Below are 24,299 nucleotides of genomic sequence, written 5' to 3' on the forward strand. Positions count from 1 at the left end.
ACCGGCGACTTCCCTCTCGCGTCCAGCAGGGGGCGATGTGTTAGTTTAGCCCGTCTTTGATTGGTGGGGGGAGTCTTCAACTTGGAGGATGTTGAGATTGGGATTAGGGTTAGGGTTGGGTTTAGGTTGAGATTGGGGTCAAGGGTTGGGTTTAGGTTTAGGGTTAGGGTTGGGGTTTGGGTTAAGGTTGGGTTTAGGGTTGAGTCAGGTTTAGCGTTGGGGTTTGAGTTGAGATTGGTGTCGAAGGCTGGGGTCTAGGGTTAGGGTTAGGGTTTCGACACCTGCCTTTGGTTCTTGTTCAGACTGAGTCGGTCGTCTAAAGTTAAAAAGTCGATGACTCAGCGGCGCCGGACTGGACGTCCATGAAGGTCGCGCTGCGCTAACGGTTGGACTTCCTGCTCGTTTTTCATTAAGTGTTTTTTTGGCAGAACAAACAGAAGAACTTCTGAGTAGAATCGTAAATTCGTTTCGTCTAAAGACGTCGTGACTCTGGAGGTTCAGGGAAATAAATCCAGTAAAGACGGAATCTGTGCTAAAGACGAGTTTCATCTTCACGTCAACGCCTCGCACAGACACGAACAACAAGTTACGGGTCGGTTCAGCCGCCGTCGCCTCTTATCAACTCAATTACTGCAGCATTTCTTCACCGAGCTCGGCTTCAAATGGATTTTAATTTAAAAAAGACCCAACAGAGGCGCCGGGGCAAAAACCAGTCCTGAGTCAAATTAAAAAGTCCCAAAGACTCCAAAAGTCCAGCGTCAGTCAAACCCAGTCGAGACAAGTCCTGGAGAAGCACATCATTAATCACCGTGATGATGTCACCAGACCGCGATTGGCCAAATAAGGTCACGCCACCTGATTGGTCGACCCCAGTAACGTCTTCAGCTTATGAGCCAAGAACTGAATCTGGATCAGGTTCCAGGCATCAGGATTATTGTCCCTGTTACACCTCAAGACAGCTGAAGGTTCACTTCCTCCCTAAAAACAGCAGCATCAGCCTTCAGAGGATTCTTATTCCACTTCCTGCCTCCAGCGTTTCTGTTACGGTTTATTAAAGAACCCAATAACCGATCAACGACGTCGTGTTTCCATATGGATCAATTCAGTCGCTACAAACCAATCGATTCCGAACGATCCGGCAAGATTCTGGAACGCCGCCGGCTGTTTATTCACGCGACGCGACGACCCGCCGGGGTAACGACTCCACCGACGAGGGAATCCATGAAACATGAGCTCCAATCAGCCAACAAGTCGTCAATAGTTTGGTAATAATGATTAATATTGATTACAGGGTTCTGCAGCGGCTCGGCAGCAGAGCGCCAAGCTTCACGTCTGATTGTAGCGCCGGTCGATCTCATGACCTCCTCAGACACTCCAGATGAGCCTCTCAGAACCACCCTCATGATTATTCTGAGAGGAAATCAGAGACGAGACGAGATGGAGACGAGATGAGATGGAGACAAGACGGAGATACAACGAAATGGGATGGAGACGAGATGAAATGGGATGGAGACGAGGTGGAGACCAGATGAGATGGAGACAAGGCGAGATGGATATGAGATGGATACGAGACGAGATGGAGACGAGATAAGATGGAGACAAGACGGAGATGGAACGAAATGGAATGGAGACGAGACGAAATGGGATGGAGACGAGGTGGAGACGAGACGAGATGGAGATGAGATGAGATGGAGATGAGATGAAGACAAGGTGGAGACGAGGTGGAGACGAGACGAGATGGAGATGAGATGGAGACGAGGTGGAGACGAGACGAGATGGAGACGAGATAAGATGGATACGAGATGAGACGGAGATGAGATGAGATGAGATGGAGACGAGGTGGAGACGAGGTGGAGACGAGGTGGAGACGAGGTGGAGACGAGACGAGATGGAGACGAGATAAGATGGATACGAGATGAGACGGAGATGAGTTGGAGATGAGACGAGATGGAGATGAGATGAGATGGAGATGAGACGAGACGAGGTGGAGTCTCGTTCCACCATCTGGGGTGAACTGGTTCAGTGTTTGGATCTCACCAGAACGATCCACCAGAACCTCGACTCCACGCCTCCAGCTGAGCGTCTACAGAACCTCACCTGGTTGGATCAGCCTTTGGGTGTCTAATCAGGGGGGCGGGGCCGAGAGCCAGGCCCCTGACAGATGGCGGGTGGGGGGGCAGTCGGGGCTCTTTATGGACGAAGCCCATAAAGAGCCGTTAGCAGCGGTTCTCCATGACGTCACCTGAACCAACACCACGGGGACCGGCCCCCGGACGCGGATCAGACCGCCGCCCCTCCCCCGCAAAAGACAGTCCGTTCAGTGTTCCGTGTGTTCCGTGACAATCAACAGTTGTGGTTTCATTACAGTCATCAGAGCCTGCACCCCCCCACCGTCTGATGCTAATTACAGTCTCATGCTAATCAGCGCCTTCGCTCCGTTTCTAGATAACAAGTTCTGTCACAACAGACCGCCGTCAGTGTCTGTCACCGCTAACGACTTCCTGTCGGGGCGTAAATGAGTTTATTAGCCACACCCCCAGCCGTCCGTCTGCCGCCAGACTGGAACACACCCGCAAACACGCTAGCTAACATGTCGTGCTAATAACAGATGATCTGCATAAAACATGGGTTTAATCATGACTGACCGCGACGCGAGCTAATGAGTTGCTAATCTGTGATAGCATGATGGCTTAATGGGTAGCAGGCTGCGCTAATTAGCGCCCGTACAGTCAGGTTCAAGTCCATGCAGAGCTGGCTGATACCCCCCCTCCCCCCCGAAAAGTCTACGTGTGGCAGTCCTAAACAGGAAGTGAACCCGCGTCACGTGACTCACCTTGCTGGCGCCGGGTAGAAGGTGTAACTTGACGTAGGGGTCTGAGAGCCCGTTGTAGTCCATCGGCTTCAGGCCCTGTGGAGGAAACCAAAGACACGGTTCAGACCCGCCAAACAGAACCAGAACCAGAACCAGGAACAGAACCGGAATCAGAGCCAGGAACCAGGACCAGGACCAGGACCGGAACCGGAATCAGAACCAGAAACATGACCCAGAACCAGAACCCATGTGTACGAACATCCAGAGGAATTCTATCTAAAACTCACCCACTGGTTACCGACATGTTCACAAAGAAAATAGTGTCTCCTGATAGAATCACACCAAACACACACACACAGAACGCACACACACACACACACACACACACACACACACACACACACACACACACACTGCTGGTTAGAACACCAGCATCACTCACACAGATCAATTCTGACATCGTCACACTGTCACCTTCCAGAGCAACTTATTTTCTCCAATGTCGCTGTTTCACTGCGTGAACCTGGACTGTTTCACTGCGTGAACCTGGACTGTTTCACTGCGTGAACCTGGACTGTTTCACTGCGTGAACCTGGACTGTTTCACTGTGTGAACCTGGACTGTTTCACTGCGTGAACCTGGACTGTTTCACTGCGTGAACCTGGACTGTTTCACTGTGTGAACCTGGACTGTTTCACTGCGTGAACCTGGACTGTTTCACTACGTGAACCTGGACTGTTTCACTGTGTGAACCTGGACTGTTTCACTGTGTGAACCTGGACTGTTTCACTGCGTGAACCTGGACTGTTTCACTGTGTGAACCTGGACTGTTTCACCGCGTGAACCTGGACTGTTTCACTGTGTGAACCTGGACTGTTTCACTGTGTGAACCTGGACTGTTTCACTGTGTGAACCTGGACTGTTTCACTGTGTGAACCTGGACTGTTTCACTGCGTGAACCTGGACTGTTTCACTGCGTGAACCTGGACTGTTTCACTGTGTGAACCTGGACTGTTTCACTGTATGAACCTGGATTGTTTCACTGTGTGAACCTGGACTGTTTCACTGCGTGAACCTGGACTGTTTCACTGTGTGAACCTGGACTGTTTCACTGTGTGAACCTGGACTGTTTCACTGTATGAACCTGGATTGTTTCACTGTGTGAACCTGGACTGTTTCACTGCGTGAACCTGGACTGTTTCACTGTGTGAACCTGGACTGTTTCACTGTATGAACCTGGATTGTTTCACTGTGTGAACCTGGACTGTTTCACTGCGTGAACCTGGACTGTTTCACTGTGTGAACCTGGACTGTTTCACCGTGTGAACCTGGACTGTTTCACTGTGTGAACCTGGACTGTTTCAGTATTCAGTCGTTTTGCTGTTTCCTGTTGTCCCACGTTGTCTTGGGGTCTCTTCCTGTCTGACTCCGTGGGGTCGTTGCCTGCCCCCCCCACTGGATGGACCCTCCTGATTGGTCTGTAAACGGGGGGCGCCGACCCAAAACCCACTCCTTTTAAAAGCCAATCAATGCGACTGTGAGATCAAGCGGCCGTAAAGGTCATCTGTGGGCGCTGGGGGCGAGGAGAAAGAGTCCACGAATGGGGGGGAATAAAGGATGCCTGATGGAGGTCAACACCCCCCCCATTTAGTGGAACCATTTCGTGTTCCTCCTCCTATCGATTTCCCGTCCTGATTGCGACTCGCTGATTCTCACAGGAGGCTCATCAGACAAATTAGCGTCTTTAAACGTTCATGGTGGCGCCGCGTCGGAGGCTCGTGTTCCACTTCCTGTCTGCGGCGCTAACCAGGAAGTAGTTTGAAGAGTCGTGACGAGGACTTAAGATCCTGTCTGGAGGTCATAGAGAGAAACGAAGTCACTTCAGGTCAACAAACAACCAACAGTCTGACCAGGAAGTCATCCACCAATCACCTGCAGCGGCCCCCCCACCGACATTTACCCACAATGCACAGCAGCTCAACGTCATTTATTTAAACTTATGACACAACATCCAGGTCCACAGAGTGAAACAGTCCAGGTTCACACAGTGAAATATCTTGAGTAAAGCATCCACCTGAATCAGAGTCAGTCATTGGTTCAGTGGATGATGATGTCATCGTGTGTGTGGTGTGTTTGACGACTGTTTAACGTCCTGTGTGTTAAACACATATGACATCATCAGTGTCTGGTAATATTGATCCCTTCTTCCTGATCAACCACACTGAATCCAATCAGACGTGAGGCGTCAGACCCGACTGATGAGAGCCCAGATGTGTTAGTGGGTGAATGTGAGCCAATCAGCAGTGATCAGGACTCGTCTCATCCAATAGAGACGCTGAACACACGGCCTGAAGCTACTTTAACTGTTCTCCGTCTGCAATGGACCGAAAGGGAAAAACAAAACAAAGACGGCGTCCGTTCGCCTCCATCATGGCGCTAATGGAGGAGCTGGGCTCCACGCCCAGCAGGAGTTACTGTCAGCGGACTCCACCCCCCCCGTCAGAAACACCGCGGAACGCCGTCACGTTCAGGGGCAGCTGTCAGCGCGGAAACGGGAAACAATTAGTTCACATTGACAAATCGCTTCAGCTACTGCGACGCGTTCAAGTGTCAGCGAGTCGACGCCGGGGTCTGGTGGCGGTCGTGTTGGAGGATGGACACGACCTCAGTGAGACCGCATCTCGTTCTTTACCACGTGTTGGAGGATGGACACGACCTCAGTGAGACCGCATCTCGTTCTTTACCACGTGTTGGAGGATGGACACGACCTCAGTGAGACCGCATCTCGTTCTTTACCACATGTTGGTGGATGGACACGACCTCAGTGAGACCGCATCTCGTTCTTTACCACGTGTTGGTGGATGGACACGACCTCAGTGAGACCGCATCTCGTTCTTTACCACATGTTGGTGGATGGACACGACCTCAGTGAGACCGCATCTCGTTCTTTACCACGTGTTGGAGGATGGACACGACCTCAGTGAGACCGCATCTCGTTCTTTACCACATGTTGGTGGATGGACACGACCTCAGTGAGACCGCATCTCGTTCTTTACCACGTGTTGGTGGATGGACACGACCTCAGTGAGACCGCATCTCGTTCTTTACCACGTGTTGGAGGATGGGGGGTGGACAGAGGGAATCTGCCGCGTGGGTAAAACAACACACCCTCCCCCACCCCAATCTGCGCCCCGGCCGTGACCTTTCATCCTCAATCTTGTTTCTTATTTTCTCGCCGTCCTCCAGGTGCATTGTGGGTGAGCGAACACATCAAATATTCAGGCGTATTTGAAACACCTGAAACCCCCCCACCGGTGTTTCCTGGCGCAGACTGCAGAGGTTGATGTCATCCACTTCTTTTTGTTGGCGTCAGGTCGCACCTGAGCCGGGGGGGTGGCGGCGCCGGAGGGGGGGACGAGCGGACAGCTGCGTCACGCCGCTGATTGCGCTGTGAATACTTTCCTGATCATAATTACCCCAAAATGACCGAGGAGAGGGGCAGATGGGCGACATCCATCACGCTCATTCATCCAGGAGAACCCCCCCCCCCGCCTGGACAGGAAGTCCAGCCCCCCGCCAGCTTCCTGAAGAGGAGGCTGCTTCAGGAAACCACCGCTCATCCTCTTCTTCTTCATCTTCCTCGCCGTGGTAACACTCAGCTGGAGGATGGTGCTGATCGACCCGGGGGGGGGGCATGTTAACACCTGACAGGCCCCCTGGGATGGGGGGGCGGGGTCAGGGTCAAGGCGAGTCGACACACGGGTCACGGTCGTCACCGACGGACGTCAGCGCCGATGATGGAGGGGCTTTAAAGAGGCGCCGGGGGGGCGGGGCGGGGCTGGGGGGGCACGTTCGAGTCGATGCCAGAGGCGTCCTTGAAGACGTGTTATTGATCAGCTGACATGTGTCGGGGGGGGCGGGGGGTTAAATAAACGACTAAACAGCGTCGTAACATCGCTGGGAGAGATTACCCACGCTGCCTGTGGACCAGGAGGCCACGCCCAAATGAGGAAGAGGGGGTGTGGCTTCCTGTCAGGCTGGTGGGGGACAGAAACACAAACAGCAGCAGAACAGAACCATGAAGCCCCTCCCACATGGACAGGATTGATTGAACACCTGGACTGGGACCGGGGTCGGGGGAGGAGTCACGTGGGCGTGGCACTCAGGTGGGCGTGGCCTCAGGTGATGGATAGAGGAGGGAAGACAAGAGGAGAAGACTTCTACTCTAAACCTGTCGGTGGGCGCGGTCTTTGGGGGCGTGGCTGTGATAAAGGACTTCCTACTGGGAGGGAGGGGGGCGGGGCTGGGGGCGGGGTCCAACTAGGCTTACCTTCTTGTATCGGGGGACAGGGAGCTGTTTCCAGAGAACGAGAGAAGAAGAAAGAAAGCATTAAAATAAAAAACAGAAAAAAAAGTGAGGAAGAGGAGGGTCGACAGGTCCAAGCCACATCAGGATCAATAATCACAATCATTGATTTCTACTGTTTATACTGGATCAACTTTAATCATGTTGGTGTCAAAGGTCAAATCTGATCGTGATCTTCTTTGGTCCTAGAATCCACTTCCTGTTTCTAACGTCTGAACTGGTCGTCGGATGCAGACGGTAGTCACGTTTTATAGGTTGATCATCCCACCAATCAGGTCGCTGCTGGAGGAGAGCCGCCTCCCATTCACGCCTGATCAATAATCAATCAGCTCCTCGTCAATGAGGGTCAGAGGGGGTGACTGGCAGCTTCATGGCAGGGCATCAGTGAGTGACGGGGACGCCACATTAAAGTGTATCAGATGGGGGAGGTCAGGTGGGGGGGGGCGTCACGCGATAAGCTGCTGGAAGTGGCGTCGTCACGCCGACAGGAAACACAACCGCCGGCGGACCGCCATCAAAAGCGTTCCAGCACGCCGGCGAATCAGACGGCAGAACGGCCGGTCGATCCCGGCGGCTCCGACGCTTAACGTTCGCCTGATGCTGATGCTGTTGCCACGGAAACCACCACATGAAGCATTGTTCTATATGAACGTGGGATGCCTGATGGGAGTCGGTCATTAAGAGAACAAGTTGTCAGGTGTAAAGAGTCGTGTCTAATAAAGCCCTTACCGCGGCGAGGAGCCACACGGCGCTCAAGACGGAGCGCCCCCCTCCCCCGCTACTTGAATTTAATTTTTCTCTATTTTGACATTTGAAAATGAAAGAAAAGATTAAATATTCGTCGGTTTCCGTGGAGCCGGAGGAGTTAACGGCTAAAAGGATGAAAGGAGCCCCGAGCGTCTGACGGCTCCGTCGCCGAATGATTCACCCCCCCGCTTTAGCGCGCCGCTAATAAAAAGTGAGGCGTCGCTCCAGCAGCTTTACGGCGCCGCAGCTTCACTTCCCACAATGCAAAGTTCCATCCTGAGAATCGCTTTAAACGCCCTCACATCCTGGCAGCACAGTTTATTTTTCAGAAGAAATGCTAACACCCAAACAGGAAGTCCTCAACATACAAACACAACTGGCTCCTAGGGGCTGTTCATAAGTTGAATTGTTTGTAAGTCGTTATTTATCATTGATCATTTAAATATCATTACTACTCTGAATACTAAAGTAATCTCATTACTACTGTAAATACTACAGTAATGTCATTACTACTCTAAATACTGAAGTTCTATTCTCTCAGACTGACCAGAAACAATTCCAGGACATTAAAACAACACATAAAACATAGCATGTAGCATGTAGCTTAGCTTTAGAGTGAAGGGGGAGGAGTTATTGTGGCCAGAGTCAGGGTTGTCATCAGAGACGGTCACCACTACCACTAACTTCACTAGCTTTGCTTTAGCATCATGATAAACAGTTAGCATCTCGGATGCTCTGTGATGCTAACAGACACAACAACAAGCTCCGTGAACGCAGCAGTGCTGCCCCCACGGGAGTTGTGGCAGGAAGGGGTACTGCAGGAAGATGGTCGGATAAGGTGAAGCACATCTGTTTGTATCTATGAGTGTTCATAAGTCGAGGACTTCCTGTTTATGGTACCATGTGACTGATCGCTGCTCTCCCTCCAATCAGCAGCAGACACTAAAGTCTTCAGTTAATAAACCTTCAGATTCATCAAAGCTGCTGCAGAAGAAAATCCTTCAGAGATGAAGCGACTGGAGACGCGCCATGTCTCCTTCTCCGGTACTGAAGCAAAGCAGGATGGGTAATAACCTCCATAAATCACGGCGGCCTGGTGCCCACTCTGCTGTCCCGCTCTCCTGCCAACACCCCCCCAGGCCCCCCCACACCAAACCCAGACAAACAGATAGCAGAGCGATTAGCTGCTGACGAAGACCACCAGCTCTTCATCACCAGAGTCCATAGATCGTCTTTTGGTTTTTACTAATTTGCTCCCATAATATAATAAAAGGTTTCTGGCACCGTGACTTAAACAACTGTTTACATCCCACTGAAACCTGAGGACATTATAATTAATGTTATGGTTTATTCCATCGTAAGCCCCTCCCACAGTGATGTCACCATGAAACAGGAAGTCGATCGTCTCCCGTCGGTATTCAGTTTCATTTTGTAGAAGAATTTAATTTGACGGTCAGATCGACCGGACGGATTCTGTCGGACGCTTTCATGCAACAAGCGTTTAGATGCTGTTAATTAACGTTGCCATGGCAACTCACCTTGGCTTTGTTGATGGTGCAGTGCAGCGCGTTGTTCTCCTGGTCGTACAGCAAACTGAAGTCCAGCGTCCCCAGAGTGGCTGCGGAGACAAGATAAGGAGAGGATCAGGAGACGACGTCTCAACGCCGCCGACAGGAAGTCTCAAGGTTAGCGCCGAACAATCAGCTAACCAGGAAGTAAAACACCGACTCATTTAAAAGAGTTTGTGTCGTATGCAGATGATGTGTTTCTGTTCATCAGGATGGATGGATGGATGGATGGATGGATGATCGATGGATGGATGGTCGTTTCGCCGCCGTCTGAATCCAACATGGCCGCCTTGGAGCAGCAGCTTGGTGGTGACTCACACACACGCTGTAGCGTGATGCTAATGGACGGAGTGGGCAGCTCGAGAGCTGGGGGGGGGCTTAATGGACAGCGTGGAGTCGTTCTACCAGCCGTCCGTCAGCATCTACGCCGCGTCGATTAGAAACGAGTCCAAACGACGCGTTAGCGAGTCGGTGGAAATATTTATACCACATATCAGAAACTAACTGGGAAGCTGAAAACGTCCTGCAGCTATAAAACCTCCTCTGGGGTCTGAACACGATCCGGTCTCCATGGCGACGGACTGTCCCGTTTCAGTTCCTGACATTCACTCGTGAAAGTGGGCGGAGCTTCATCTCCACCTCCACTCAGGTGGCGCGGAGGCGGAGCTACGGCTCACCTCCGAGCGCCGTTTGTTCTCTCAACACGCCGACGCGTTTCAGGACGGAAGGTTTAAACGTTAAAAACGGGCCGTGGGCGGGCTCACAGCGGCGCCGCGGCGCCACACGTTTAAACGTTTTAACATTCTCACGTTTATACTTTTGTGTTCTTAAGTCGCTTTTAGCACCGCCCCCACACTGTAACTCGCCTCAGGGTCCAAACGCGGAGGCCGACCGGCGTTTACGGAATGAGAACAGGAACCGTCAGTGACATCATCGTCGCCCCCTGGTGGTCACATAGAACCACACATCTGACCAACATCTGTCATCTTGTTGTTTTTGTATGTCACAGAGTGTGGTTACCACGGCAACCATCACCCGTTGTGGCGAGAACGCTTACAATTGGCAGAAAATCATGTCACGTGTTTCCACAACTGTTTCCACCAGCCTGGATTCTGGTGAAGCCACACCCACTGGTGGGCGGGTCCAGCTGTGACCAGGAAGTGTTTCTCTGATCCAATAGTAACAGAATGTTTCTCGTTATTATTTATTGATCCGAAGGTGTCGGCGCCGCGGTTCGGAGTGATTTCTGCGGTGGGAGAAACCTCCTCCTGTTATCAGCCGTCGCCCCCGGCGACGATTTAAAGCGACAGCCATCGATTTCTTCTTAACCTATGGAGCGACGGCGCCGTCCAGACGGGAACATTCGCTGAAGACGGGATTGATTAGACGTCAAGCGTAGAAATAAATCAGTTTAACACGCCGTCACGGGCGTGTCCACATGGGCGACGCCCATCGACTGACAGGAGGCGGTCCGGATCTACACGTCAAAACCACATGCAACCCTCGCCATCAGGACGCCATCAGAGGGAGGCTGGGGCGGAAAATGATGCATTGTGCAAAACGAGGTTAAACACCTTTGATTTCCTGTCATTGTGAGCAGGAAATAGACAAATTATTATTATTATGTTGTTATTATTATTATTATTACATCAATCATATTCAGAAACAGCTTGAAACCAACAACCATCACAGAGAACCTGAAGTTTACCCCAAAAACCCCAAAAAAACCCCAATAACACGTGGTGAGGAACGAGATCCGGTCTCATTGATGTCGTATCCATCCACCAACACGCGGTAAAGAATGAGATCCGGTCTCACTGATGTCGTATCCATCCACCAACACGTGGTAAAGAATGAGATCCGGTCTCACTGATGTCGTATCCATCCACCAACACGCGGTAAAGAACGAGTTCCTCTCCTGTGGTCGTTCTCTTTCTTTCTTTGTCTTCATTTATTCTTTATTAAATTGCCTCAGAGTCTTGTTAAAAACTAAGAACTAGGTCCTGAAAATGTTCTGACGTCTTCTTCAATGTTTACACATTCACTGGAACAAACACGACAATAAAACCCCCGGCGCCTCGTAGTAAAACCTTTTGTGACCACGGCCAATCAGATTCCGTTTTTGTACCACAGCGTTAACACAGGTCAGTCGTCTTATCTGATTGGTTCAGCCATTACGTCTCATAATAAATGTAGTCGTGTCAAACTGGCGGCTAACAGCAGAGCTAACACGCATCAGATGCCGGCGTCTAAAAACAGGCTCTTTAACGTGGGTCTCATTTAAATTTCTTTCATTACGTTTGCTCCATAAAGCCGCTGGAGAACGACCAGGTTTCTAATTAAAACACTACAAGAACTCTAGAAGCTAATTTAACGGCTTCACGGCGAGTCTGGATTTAAATATTCACCTTTAGCTGATGCTAAACGCTCTAAAACCCAGCAGACCCTAAAGACCTGGAGCACCGACCCAGCAGCACGAGGTGAAAGGAGAACGCGGCCGACCAACAGTACAAACCCACAGCAGCGCTAATCCACAGAGAGCCACTGGAAACCCCTGCAGACGTTCACTGGGAGTGAGTTTCACTGGTGGAAACAGGACACAGCAGAGTGGAAAGTCGCGTGCTAATGCTAAGCTAATTAGCCTACTGTCATGCACAAGTCTCTTCTCCATTTAGTTAGTGAGGTGCAGGATGTGATCATGTGACCGGCGCGCCGTGACCCGGGACACGTTGACCCAGCTGATGTCACAACACCCACAATCCTCTGCTTTTATGAGGTCAGCTTAACATTTGAGACGGATTGGACGAAAGCTGAAGTTGTTTCTGTCGGGGACCCGTTTCGACCAATCCCCTTCCTCCTCCTCCTCCTCCTCCTCTTCCTCCCGTTAGCAGAGACGGAAAACATGACGTGTTGTTTTTCTTCCTCCTCCTTTGACATCATCCAACCATCAGTTTGTTCCGTCTCCCGGGAACAAACAGGAAGTCAGGTCGCTATCGCTCGCCGTTGATGCGCTTAAGTCCATTGGCCGCCGTCGCCATCCGACTGCGTTTGTATTTCTGACAGGAGGCGGCGAGCAACAGTTGGGTCTGGCAGCTCTTCTCCCCCCCGCTGTGCAGCGACTGGTGCAGTCCGGCGGATTGGAGGGGGGGTCTGATGGTTGGGGGGGCTGACAACTGAGGGAAAGCTCTGTGATAAGAAACGACTGGCAGCACATGTTCCGCCGCCGTTTGGAGGCAGGAAACGCACGTCGGCGTTCTGCAGCTCGTGTCGGCTTTAAGGTGCAGATAAACGTCGATTAAACGCCAGCTGGCGGCGGCGGCGAGGTGATGCATTTAGCGCCGGCGGCCATGATGGATGACTCGAAGTTGGCGGTTCGGCCGCCGGCTGTTGCTGAACGTCAAAATGTTTGATGAGGAAACAAGAAAGCAGTTAGCGTGAAAGGAGGGGCCAAAGGGCGAGGCGGCGTTTAATGAATCCTGGTTGGGTTTGGAGGGGGCGGGGCCAGATGAAGATGCTAATGACGCTGGTCCAGGATCAGCCTGAAGACGGTCCAGCGGGGGCTTCAAACCGTTTCCTGATGGTTTCTGCAGAACGGCGTTGCCTCGTCTTCACCATGTCGGTGGAATCTCAATCTTAAAGTGAAGCTGTGGCTCCGCCCATTTATCTGGGTGTGTCTAATCCAACCGTCCAATCACAGACACCCTAAAGGTGTCGACTCATCCGATTCATCGGAAAACTTCATAGACGTCTGTCTTTAGACGCCGATGACGTTCCATTCTTCAGAGGGGAGGGCTGGTGGGCGGAGCTTGTCAGTTAAAATCAGGCTTCTAATCGTGGAATTTATCGCTATGACGACCGATCCAGTTACAGATGGAGAGTCAGAGGAAGACGGAAAGTTGAAGAAAACAGAGGAAGTTCGCTGACAGGTCGATGCTACAAAGTGCTAGCAGCCAAAATGCTAATGATGGACTTCCTGCTGAGACACAAACGCCAAGGTCGATTCTCGCCGCCGGCAGAACGTTTAATATTCCATTCCGCTTCGTTTTTTCTCTGCCAACTTCCAAGAACAAGAAAGTTTCTCTTCCAGCTTTCTCTGCTATCCTGCTAGCGCGCTAATGCCCCCCTAATGTCCTGCAGGTGGAGTTAGCTGCTATGCTAACATCATATCTCCTTCTCCATGGGTCTAAATGTGTGTCTTCCTTCAGGACTGATCACACCTATTCATCATCAGGTTCTTCCAACACGCTAACGGCATCATCACTACGGCGACAGGACCATCCCTGACCCGTTAAGGTTTAGGGGGTCAGTTTGACCCGCTGATGAGTTCAGGTTCAGGTTCTTTGGTCCGTTCAACACAAACACGCCTTCAAGGACCCGTCTGATCGATCCGTCACGCCGCCTAACGAAGGAATCGGAACCGCCGAGGGAAACCAGTCGCTAATCCTCTGACCCAGTTTAGCCCCTGAACAACACACACACACACACACACACACACACACACACACACACACACACACACACACACACACACACACACACAGGTTTGACTGATGTCTGATTGTTGTTTTATCAACCTGAGGAGGTTCAGTTTCTATCGACAAAATTTGTTCATCAACCTGGACTGTTTCACTGTGTGAACCTGGACTGTTTCACCGTGTGAACCTGGACTGTTTCACTGTGTGAACCTGGACTGTTTCACTGTGTGAACCTGGACTGTTTTTATATTTTAGGTAACATTTTTGACTTTAACAATAAAACAGTGACATTCATGAACCAGGACCTTCCTTTAAACCGTGTGTGTGTGTGTGTGTGTGTGTGTGTGTGTGTGTGTGTGTGTGTGTGTGTGTGTGTGTGTGTGATGTGATTAGGGTATCTGCTCGTCTCTGCGATCCAGTAATCTCATTGGTTGCTAGGAACTGGCTGAACGGGAGCGAATGAGCAGATGATTCCGTCCCCCCCGTCCCCCCCAACCATTTTCCACATCGATCCTGATCTAATATCCGGGGGCGTGTCTGTGGGCGGGGCTTACTATTTGGTTAGGAACAATCGTCTTACTGATGCGCGGCGGTATGCGGTCGGTTGAATGATTGACGGCGTTCAGGTGTTCATGCTAACAGATGGAGGGTTCTTCCTGGAGTAGGCCCTGCCTCCAGGGCGTCATCCACATTTGGGTGGGGGCAGGTGTTACTTATTGGTACTAAACCACAGCTGGTAACCTGTTCTCAACATGCCAGCACCTTCATCACCGCCGCTCATCCTCTTCCTCACGCCTCACATCCAGGAACGACGTTTCCTTCGCCTCTTCCTCCCGTTTCCTTCGCCTCTTCCTCCCGTTTCCTTCGCCCGCTGGGCCTCGTTTGTCACAGCAGTGATGATAATGGAATCGTCGCCGCCGTCAAGGGAGGCGGAGTCAGGATGGATGGCGAGCAGGACGCCGTCGGGGAAGGCGGAGTCAGGATGTGCTCACTAGACGCTCCACAGCAGCTTTACTGCCATCAGTAAACGCGTTGGGCTTTGATTTATGGTCCTTTATGAGCTCTGAGACGAAGCCCCGACCCAGAAGCCTTTGCAGGATTCGCCGTAATGAGATCTGACCTGAAACATAAACCTCCTCTTTGTTTTGTGGCGAAGAAACATCAAGAATTAAATGTCAGAACGCCGTCCAGAGTCACAGAGATCCGCCTCCGCGTGACCAGAGCATCAGACCTGATGGATGGTCGCCATGGCAACGTCATTTCCGTGCAACACCCGACAACAACCTGACGGATTTGATCCGTGGGCAGCGTTCAAAGGAAGTGTTACAAACGGAGTCAAGCGTATACACATCACATGACTCAACCAACCAATCAGCAGACACAAAACACGTCCTGGTCTGGGCGGGGTCAGGGTCAGAAACAACATGACACAGCAGTCAAGTTGAGAACCAATCAGGTGTGGTTCCTCACAGCCAATTAGAACCCTTCAGCTGATGATCTGATTGGCTGATCTCCATCTGACATTTGATGATCACCGGCGTCCCGCAGGCGAGCATCGCCGCCGCGACTCGAATCGACAGATGGCGTTAAAGCGGGATAGAGGCGGAGCCAACGGCAGTTCGTCAGGATTATCTGATTGATCGGAGAAACGATTAGAGAGGAGAAAATCACGTTTCTGGCATCGATTAGTCGGCCTGAGGTCTGTGATGTTATTCTGATGATGAAAAACGCCGTCCAGGCGGACAAAGAGATGAAACCGCGGCGACTCCTCCTCAAGGCCGCCAAGAGATGAACAACCGTCCATTTTCATTTGTCGAGCCGCCGGTCGAGTCGCCGCCGCCGCCACGCGACATTCAGGAGAAACTCATGCATGGAAACGCCTGCGAGCGTCTGATTGGCCCTTGACCCTCTTTATTCTCACACCGTGATTGGATTTGATGCAATCTGAAGGGAACGCGGCCGCTTCGCAGTTTGCTGCCCGTCGGCAGCGGCGCTCAGACCGAGAGTGTTCCCCACAGGAGACCGCAGCTGTTTACTGCTGTTACCACGACAACAACAGGAAAACGACACAAAACAACAGCAGCACAGAAACAACAATTACAGGAGCAAAAACAACAACAGCCCAAACCAACAATAACAACAACAACAACAACAACACCAGCAAACAGTAGAATAGTAAATTGTTAACTACACCTGGTCCTAAACTACACCTGATTCTAAACCACACCTGATACTAAACTACACCTGTACTAAACTACACCTGTACTAAACTACACCTGTACTAAAGTACACCTGGTCCTAAACCACACCTGGTCCTAAACTACACCTGATTCTAAACCACACCTGATACTAAACCACACCTGATACTAAACTACACCTGTACTAAACTACACCTGGTTCTAAACTACACCTGTACTAAAGTACACCTGGTCCTAAACTACACCTGATACTAAACCACACCTGGTCCTAAACCACACCTGTACTAAACTACACCTGTACTAAACTACACCTGGTCCTAAAATACACCTGGTCCTAAACTACACCCGATTCTAAACCACACCTGATACTAAACTACACCTGTACTAAACTACACCTGTACTAAAATACACCTGGTCCGAAACTACACCTGGACCTAAACTACACCTGATACTTAACCACACCTGGTCCTAAACTACACCTGGTCCTAAACTACACCTGATACTAAACCACACCTGGTCCTAAACTACACCTGGTCCTAAACTACACCTGTACTAAACTACACCTGATACTAAACTACATCTGGTACTAAACTACACCTGGTCCTAAACTACACCTAGTACTTAAAATACACCTGGAAATGAAACGTGTTCGGGGCCTCTGATTGGTCGGTGGTGACACCTGACTTGAATCCTGCCATGAGGTTAAATCCGTCTTTTAATTGGATTTCACATCTAAATGCTAATGACCTTGAGGGCTAACCGCTAATAACGGCTTCCTGCTAGCTGCTGCCAGTTTGGTGAGTTTGATTCAATTCAAGCTTCTAGGGGGGGGGGGTGAAGGGGAGGAGCTTCTGTTCGCGGATGTGAGAGGATAAAACGCTCATCTGGATGAACACAGCAGAGACCTGTTGCTATAACAACCAGACAGAGTTCATCCGTCAGGTTCTGGTTACCAGAGGACACTGAGGCGTTCGTTTGTGAAAGTGAACAACATGTGAACAACATGTGAACAACATGTGAACAACATGTAAACAACATTAAATCAACATGTGAACAACAAGGAGATTGTTGGTGATAAATAAAGGCGGTGAGGCAGACGGACGACATTATGTCAGCCAGCAGGAGGGGCGCAACAACACCTGCTGACTGTTTGGGCCCGCCTCCATCATCATCATCTTCATAATCTTCATCATCACACACAGCGTGTGTATTCTGTTGCATTCATGCTGAAAGTTTCTCACACAAGCTGTCGGGTCGATCATGAGGAGAGTGTGAAAAATCTCCAGAGCTAACTGAACGTGCTAATCTGCTACTAGCGCAGCTAATGTGCTACTAGCGCGCTAGCCACAGCTCGCTGAGAGGGTCAAGAGGCTGGAGACGCGTCAGAGACGCCAGACAGCAAACACCAGATACAACAGGTGAGTTTGAGTCGATGCTCTAATGATTTCATTTACCAAAACAAAACAGGAAGTGCATTTCTGATTGTAATTCTCTTGGCTCCTCCCCTTTTTCTGTATCTTTAAACGCCACAAACGACGACGTGAGGCAGCTCTACACCGTAGTGTTAGCGCAACTAACAGTTTTCAGGCTAGCATGTCAACATTAGTTGTTCATAGCAGGCTAGCATGTTAGCAATACAGGTAGTCCTCAACTTACACACATTCGTAGATACGAACAAATTTGCTTCACCATATCCGACTGTGTTGTTGTTCCACTTTCAGCCACAATCCCCGCCGAGCAGCACCTCCTGCTCTCCCTTTAAGGTACGGTAAGGTGAGCTACATGGAACCCAGCCGAGGACCTGACTCCGTGCCCTCTTCCTCCTCCTCCTCTTCCTCCTCAACAAAACCAAAATGTCATCCCGGCTGAGAAACGATTGGTTGAAAATGCGTCTCTGCTTGAACTCGTTGGATTCATCGACCGTCAGCTGTGATCCAACGACGATGGAAAACCGGCTGAGAGGCCGACTGTTGAGACGACATTAACCAACACAGCAGTAAACAACAACAACAACAACACACCAACACAACACAACAAAACAACACAATAACAACACAATAACACAACAACAACACACCAACACAACACAACAACACAATAACAACACAATAACACAACAACAACACACCAACACAACACAACACAACAACACAATAACAACACAATAACACAACAACAACAACACGCCGCTCTGGAGGAAGACCGACTCCAGGATCGGTAAAAGCACTGATCAATGAAGATCAATAAAGATCAATAAATCCAAATAAAGTTACACGTCTGTCGCATGACCAGCATCCGACGACACCCACCGTCCTCATCCAACGAGTCTAAAACCAAAAGCTGTCATACAAACAAACAACCAACAACCCAACTAAAGCCACCTACCAACAAAAATAATAAACTCTACTAACATGTTCAGATATATTTTTAATAATGTAATAAAAGTTTTAAAAAAGTGTCATCTGTAAACAAACAAACAAACAAACAAACAAACAAACAAACGTTGCGTTAACTGAACTGAACTCCTTAAATCCTGAATTGACGGTTGGATTCGTTGGATTCGTCGGGTTTTGACCTTTACTGAGTGAAACTTTAATCACAACAAACGAACCTGGAGGTTCGTTAATATTCATGAGCTCAGCCGTTCGCTGATAATCAATCAGCTCTTATCAAACAAAGCGCCGCCGTTCAGCCTCTAAATGTCACCCCGCCTGTCGGGGGCGCCGACCCCGAGCCCCCCGACACCTGAGACGCCGCGGGACTTCATGCAAGGCTTTTACCCAAAATCCCTGGAGTCAGACAAAACAGTAAAGGTCACGGGGGGCCGATCGGAGGACGCTGCTGACTCGGGAGTCTTTACCACCTGTAACCGCAGATGTAGCTTTCTTATTGGTCGACGGTTTGGCGTTGTTAGCATTGTTAGCGCTGTTAGCGTTGATTGATGTCTGGCAGGATGATTTCCATTTGAAAGGTTCTGGACGGGTGGAGCTCCTCCCCCTCCTGGGGGGCTTCGAGCCGTTATCGCGTTACGGCCGCGGCTCAAAGGATGCGCCGCCGCGTCGTTAGCGCGTCGATGCTAATTCAAAGCTGTGATTATGAAATGTTTCATGTCTGTGTGTTGAAAAGAGCTAAGCTCCGCCCCCATGGGCACACACCTTCAACGCCCCCCCCCCCCCCCCCCTTATCGACCCCCCCGACCCAGACCGCACCTGATCCACCGCCTCACACATTAAGGAAGTCTACAACACGCCCGCCTGAGGTCGCCCCCCCAGAACCGGGTGGCCGGGCCGTGCCCCCACCGGAAAGACCAGACGTGACTTCTTGGAGTCCACAGCGGTGAGGAGGAGAGTTCTGATCGATAACCGATTCTGCCGAGCTCCAGGAGAACATGTTCCACGCCCCGGGGGGGGGTCGGCGGGGACAAACGTCAGGAGGCGCCCGTCGATCGGCGCGTCGCTGATGAGCTGATTAGTATTCGTCCGCCGTCGCCCCGAGGAACAAACAAACAAACGAACGGCGTTTAACAAACGTTAAAATATTCAATCAGACGAGTGTTGGGGACCGCCGGCTATGAGCTACGCTGACGTAAAGTAAGCTAAGCTAAAACAAGATCTGATGAAGCACAAGATAAATCGAGGTTAAACAACCCTGTGATGAACTGGCGACGCGTCTGGGGTGTACCCCGCATCTCCTGTAGCCAGCTGGGAGAGACCCGTGACCCACGAGGAGAAGAACCAGAGAAGACGAGTTCATTTCAGTCACGTTAACCTCAGCTAAGCTAAGCTAAACTAAACTTAGCTAAATAGTTTAAAACTGTCGTGATCCAAAAACTGCGGCCAATAGGAGAAGGCGGAGCTTTCATTGATTCCCCATTTGTGGGGAAGCGTCGAGGTGAAGACGGAGAGAACTCCGCCTCAGATGTCACGGCAACACGCCGTCACATGGTCTCCATACAGGCGTGGGTGGAGCCTCGAGGTTCAGATGGCGAGGCTTAATTCCGGCTCCTCGCTGAGATCGAGAACGTCTTGAAGAAACACTCAGAAAAGCCGAAGCCGTTCAGCTGCCGCCATGTTTAAACACACACACCGTGACACGCCCGCCGGCGACAGCCGCTCGCGCCTAATGGATCAGAGTAATAGCTGGAATTACCGTTACATAAAGCGCTTAGCGGGATGAAGGGAGAGCAGTTAGCATGTGATGGAGCAGCAACTTAAAAGAGACCTCACCAGGAATGATAACCCCAAATGTGACCATCTGGACCCGCCAGAACCGACCCCGGACAACACCCGGACCCGATCCCAATCAGTCTGTAGACCGAGTCCAGAGCTACGAGGCTCAGGGGGCGGGTCCAAACGGATTCAAGCAGAACGTGGTTTTAGAAAGGTCTGGAAATAGGTTTCAGTCAGGGAGACTCAGACATCAAAGTCTGGGGTACAGACATCAAAGTCTGGGGGTACAGACATCAAAGTCTGGGGGTACAGGCATTAAAGTCTGGGGGTACAGACATTAAAGTCTGGGGGTACAGACATTAAAGTCTGGGGGTACAGACCTAAAGTCTGGGGGTACAGACATTAAAGTCTGGAAGGACAGACGTCAAAGTCTGTGAGGGACATCAAAGTTCACATGTGGTCCTGAGTGACGGATGTGAGGATGGGGGTCAGGGGAAGTCCTCCAGGCGTGAAAAACCCGAAGAAGAGACATGTTCAAAAACATCAGGCAATGTCTCGTATGCTAACATCATCCGTTGCCCCAAAGCTAATCGTATTAGCATGCATCCTTTAGTGTTTTCCAGATAAGGATGCTAACCTCTTTAGCTTCGAGAGTACAGAAGATTTTAGCTTCAATGAGGCGGAAAAATAGTCTTCAAATCAATCTGAGGCGTCTCCTGAAGGCATTTGTTGGCTGCTAGCCGTTGGCTGCTAGCCGCTACTGCTAATGCTAAGGCGTTAGCATGTGTTCTGGCTGTGTTTCTGCTGCCTGCTAGCATCTGAGGTGTCAGGAGAGTCGTTTATGCTCGGGGAATATTAAACTGCTCTTTCTTTTTCTGGCGCTCTGGTTTGGTGATCGGCGCTCTCCCTGGAGGAGGAAGAGGAGGAGGAAGAGTAGTGGGGGGGTGGGGGGCGCAGAGGAAATCCCTTCAGCTTCAGCTTCATGATTCTTTTGATCCGTTCAAACCTCCAGAGGTTAAAGTCCGTCTGTAAATCGTTTCACCAGCAGAACGACTTTCAGTTACCAAAGGTTTAATTCATGTCTGCTGTAATCTAATCTAAGGTAATGTAATCTAAAATACATTAGTAATATATAGTAGATTACCTATACGTAGATTAATTTATTAGAGTTATAAAACATGACAGTGGTTCACTTTACAGTCATAACCTGTAATCCACTTTAGAATCCATTACATTACAGTGGATTACATTAGAGTAGATTACTTTAGAGTAGATTACTTTAGAGTAGATTACTTTAGAGTAGATTACTTTAGAGTAGATTACTTTAGAGTAGATTACTTTAGAGTAGATTACAGTAGACGTGGATGTTCATGTTCGTTCCTCCTTTATTAACGTGTCGTCTACACATCGTTAGTTTTTTTGTTTGTTTGTCTCATCTATACGTTCTCCAGTTCAGATTAATTTGTGGATTAAATAATCCATGAAGTTGATGAACGCGGTTTTCATGACATCCCAGAGGATACATCCCAACCCCCCCCCCCTCAGCACACAGGAGTCTTATCTCAGGAAAACACGAGGTCTCGCTCCGCCGTGCGGGTCGGACCCCCGACACCGGGACAAACAACCAGTGATTGATGTCAGAGGTCCCGCCCCCAATTCGGGGGGGGGGGGTAATGGGGGGGTGGGTCACCTCTCACTTTCAATTAAAATCCAGATTGAGTCAGAGGGAGGTTGGGCATTGGACCAGGTTCAAATCAAATCCCCCCGGAAAGAAACCGACCTCAACTAGAAGACAGTAGTGATGTCATCACATCGGTGATGTCATCACCACAATGATGTCAACACCACAGTGACGTCATCACCTCAGTGACATCATCACTGCTGTGACATCATCACCACTGTGACGTCATCGTCGCTGTGCCATCATCACCTCTGTGACATCACTGCTGCTAAATGCCACCCAAAGTTGGACACACCCACCCGGCTGCTGGGAGGAGCTCTTTGGGGTCAGAGTTCAACCAATCAGAGCTTCAGAGCACAAGTCAGGTGATAACTGAGTAACTGAGTAACACAGTAACACAGTAACAGAGCGACAGCAATAAAGTAACTGAGTAATGAAGTACTGGAGTAATATATAAACAGAGTAATGAGTAATAAAGTAACAGAGTAATAAAGTAACAGAGTAATAAAGCCCCACTGAGTGTCAGAAAGTAGAACTCTTTCTGTATTAAATATTTATTAAATATTTATAATTTATTTATCTGTTGACTTCCTAATCTCTGTCTTCATCACCGGCGCGACCGACCGGCTGACGACCAATCAGAGCTGACGTGCTAATTACCCATCATTCCTGATGAGTCCTCAGGTGATTGTGGAGTCGTTAGCCGCCGCCTGATGTTTGGCTAATTGCCTGATTAGCGGCGCGACGAAGACGAGCTGAGGGTTCCTGCCTCGATGGGCGGGGCCAACGCTGAGCCGACGCCCTCAAAACGACGGCGAGATGCCGAGCAACGTCGGGTGTCAGTGAATGAACCCCATCATCCGATGCATCCGACCAATCAGACTGGTCCTGACAACTGAGTCCAACGTCTTAGCTACCGTTAGCATTGCTATCATGTTAGCATGGCTATCATGTTAGCATAGCTAATCTAGGCAAAAACGGTAGCTACTGTTAGCATGTTGTTAGCCACTGATTAGCATTTTCACCAGCTTTATCCCCAACAGAGAAATAATCAACTCCGTAGCAACATGCTAATGCTAATGCATAGCTAAGCAGAGCATCACCTGGATGACAATCATGTGACCACCAGTTGGCCCCGCCCCCCCACCTCCTCAGGTGGTTCTCACATCTCGTCTTTATTAGCGATACGGTACCAGTTCACTTCCTGCTTCTGGAGGCGGGGCTGAGGGCGGAGCCTGAACACTAGTGTGACACCCTGTTGTGGGGGGAATCCGACGTCGCACGAGAAGACGACCGACATCACCCGACCATCGGATCGCCTCTCGTTCACCACGGAGTCAAATCCCGGCTTTAGCCGAGGTCACGGGGCAAACATCTGCCCCTCGCCCCCCCCACTCAGATCTGGATTACCCCCCCCACATGGATTAACCGTTAGAGGAGCTGCTGTCACACATTAACCTTCACTCTGACAGAAAACCCCCCAGAGACACACACACACACACACACACACACACACACACACACACACACACACACACACACACACACACACACACACACACACACACACACACACACACACACCACACACACACACACACACACACACACACACACACTTCGTTGCAGTGAGAAAGGAATTCGGTTCATTCATGAATTAACCCTTTGAGGGGGGGGCAGAACTCCTCCTCCTCAGACGTGACCGTCAGACCCCCCCCGGAGCGTGACGGATGGAGGATCCGATGTTAACTCGCGTGAACCCCCGACCCTCTGAGAGGGGGGGTCGCTGCTCCTCATCCTCACCTTCATCCTGGTGAAGGTGAGGATGAGGAGCAGCGCTGGTTTATCAAACCGAGGCGTCTGATTGGTCGCTGCCGGTAACGCACGTACAGCTGATGAGAGGAGGACGAGGAGGAGGAAGAGGAGCGTCTGAAGCCAACATGGTGACAACAAAAAGGGGGCCTGGGGGGGGGGCTGTGACTAATCTGAAGCCATAAATCATTGATCCTCAGACCGATCAATACGATAGATCACCCCCCCCCCAAAAATGACAGATGATCACACAGAGGAGGAGGAGGAGGAAGGACAGATGGGGGGGGGGCAGTTAGAGGAGGGAGGAGAAGGAACTGCAGCAACAGTTGTCTGATGAAGAGCGAGGAGAGGAGGAGGAAGAGGAGGAGGAGGAGGAGGAGGAAAAGCAACAACAAAAGATGTGTAAAGAGAGGAAGATGAGGAGGAGGAAGAGCAGCAACAGTTGTCTGAGGAAGAGGAGGAAGAGGAGGA

The 24,299-nt window shown here is 50.5% G+C and overlaps 1 protein-coding gene across 4 annotated transcripts in view; it reads right to left on the minus strand.

The window, feature by feature from the left end:
* Positions 1 to 24,299, minus strand: part of doc2b (double C2-like domains, beta) — a 38,950-nt gene that overhangs the window by 13,926 nt on the left and 725 nt on the right. For 3 of the 4 annotated variants that reach the window (XR_011037852.1, XR_011037853.1, XM_068331745.1), the window contains exons 2-4: positions 9,464 to 9,543; positions 7,143 to 7,166; positions 2,834 to 2,908 (exon numbers count right to left, since the gene is read on the minus strand). Coding sequence is in view for 2 of the 4 variants with exons in the window: in XM_068331745.1 (XP_068187846.1) it covers positions 2,834 to 2,908; positions 7,143 to 7,166; positions 9,464 to 9,543 (179 nt within the window). In the remaining 2 variants the exon portion in view is untranslated. The remainder of the gene's footprint in view (positions 1 to 2,833; positions 2,909 to 7,142; positions 7,167 to 9,463; positions 9,544 to 24,299) is intronic. The other variant, XM_068331746.1, reaches the window with a different exon arrangement.

Source organism: Antennarius striatus, chromosome 13 (assembly GCF_040054535.1).
Source record: "Antennarius striatus isolate MH-2024 chromosome 13, ASM4005453v1, whole genome shotgun sequence".
Lineage (NCBI taxonomy): Eukaryota > Metazoa > Chordata > Actinopteri > Lophiiformes > Antennariidae > Antennarius > Antennarius striatus.